This window comes from Vollenhovia emeryi, unplaced genomic scaffold (assembly GCF_000949405.1).
Source record: "Vollenhovia emeryi isolate VEMERY1.0 unplaced genomic scaffold, V.emery_V1.0 DF945001.1, whole genome shotgun sequence".
NCBI lineage: Eukaryota > Metazoa > Arthropoda > Insecta > Hymenoptera > Formicidae > Vollenhovia > Vollenhovia emeryi.
The window spans coordinates 1-1,435 of NW_011961365.1; the positions used below are offsets into that span (position 1 = coordinate 1).

General features: G+C 37.1%; 1 protein-coding gene across 1 annotated transcript; it reads right to left on the reverse strand.

Annotated features, from left to right (window-relative positions):
• Nucleotides 1-27: 27 nt before the first annotated feature.
• On the reverse strand, nucleotides 28-769 carry LOC105562190. Its single transcript, XM_012012823.1, has 2 exons — nucleotides 754-769; nucleotides 28-670 (listed from the first exon to the last, which is right to left on the reverse strand). Exon 2 carries the CDS (start codon nucleotides 637-639, stop codon nucleotides 28-30), a length of 612 nt encoding a protein of 203 aa, XP_011868213.1. The 5' UTR covers nucleotides 640-670; nucleotides 754-769.
• Between the last annotated feature and the right edge of the window lie 666 nt (nucleotides 770-1,435).

Genomic DNA, 1,435 nt, shown 5'->3' on the forward strand with positions numbered 1-1,435 from the left:
TTAATCTCATTTTATTATCTCAATTTATCAAAATACATCACCCCGACTTTTGGCTTCGCCAAGAATTTCTTTTACGGCATAAGCCATTAATTCGCACTTTATGATCGAAATAAATTCACAATTTTCGATTGAATTTTTATAGTACATGTCGTGTAGGATTCTCACTGCATCGTTCGGTGAATCACATTTTTTTTCGCCACTCATCCATATATCTTGTAAACGCACAACGAGTTCTTCGAAGATTTCATGTACTGTTTCTAGATCATCATACACATGAAAGTATATGCGATCTACACAGTGTTCCAGTTCAAACAAAAATGATATGGTTGATGGTTTCATGTACATAGAAGTATTATTTGATGTTACTTTTACAATATTTCCGTGGCGCGTTCTAACTAGTTCTAGAGCTAAATGATTAAGCTGTACCGCTGATGATGATGCCGCATCTGTTGCCTTTAGCAGCTGGTCTATTTTTGATGGATTTTTTCTGTATTCTTTCCAAATTGATTGATCTAACTCCATCTGATGTCCTTGATTATCGCCGAGAATTATTTCTACGTAGGATGCACGAGGTACTACTCTGATCCCAATATCTATATATTTGAATGCTGCAGATGTCAGCGGTAACCTCCTGCACATGATACGCGGTGGGTTATGAGGTTCATCAGAACTGAAAGAATATATAAAGTAAAATAAATACAATTATATGTGAAAAAAATGTGTGTAAATATGCAGTAGCTTTATGGTACTTACACGTCACCACACAGTTTCTTGCACGATGTAGTTTCATCTTGAGGAACGGATGGCGTATAACTGCTTCGAGGAACATACGGCATGTAACGCCGATTGCTAAAACTGTTTGAAAAATACAATTAAATGTGGAAAAAATGTATACAATATATATGCAATATATATAACTTACGGTACTTACGCGTTACACTGTTTCTTGGACGACATATCCAGAGGAACGTAATGATTCATTCTTCTAACACTGTACTGGAAACACCGGAGAAATCGACTCACTTCGACGGCGACGACTGAAACTCTGAGGGCGTCTTTACTAGTTGAAGTCCCAGGAAAATTTTTAACTTACCCCACCCTTAACCCTACATCTTCCCCCGCCCACTCATCAGAATAAGATAGAATGTGATAGAAAATATATTGTTAGTTACCTTTTACAAACTACAATTCTATATCTCCAACAGAGTTTCTCCCTCAACCAGTAAAGAATTTTAATCCTCCATTGAACTGATTACTCCAGGAAAGAATTTTAATCCTCCCATTATTCTATTTACTCCAGGAAAGAATTTTAATCCTCCCATTATTCTGTTTACTTCAGTAAAGAATTTTAATCCTCCACTAATCTGTTTACTCTATAGAAAATCCTCCCTCCCCCGCACCGTCGCGGTCGCACAGTGGTCTGGAACGGACAAAC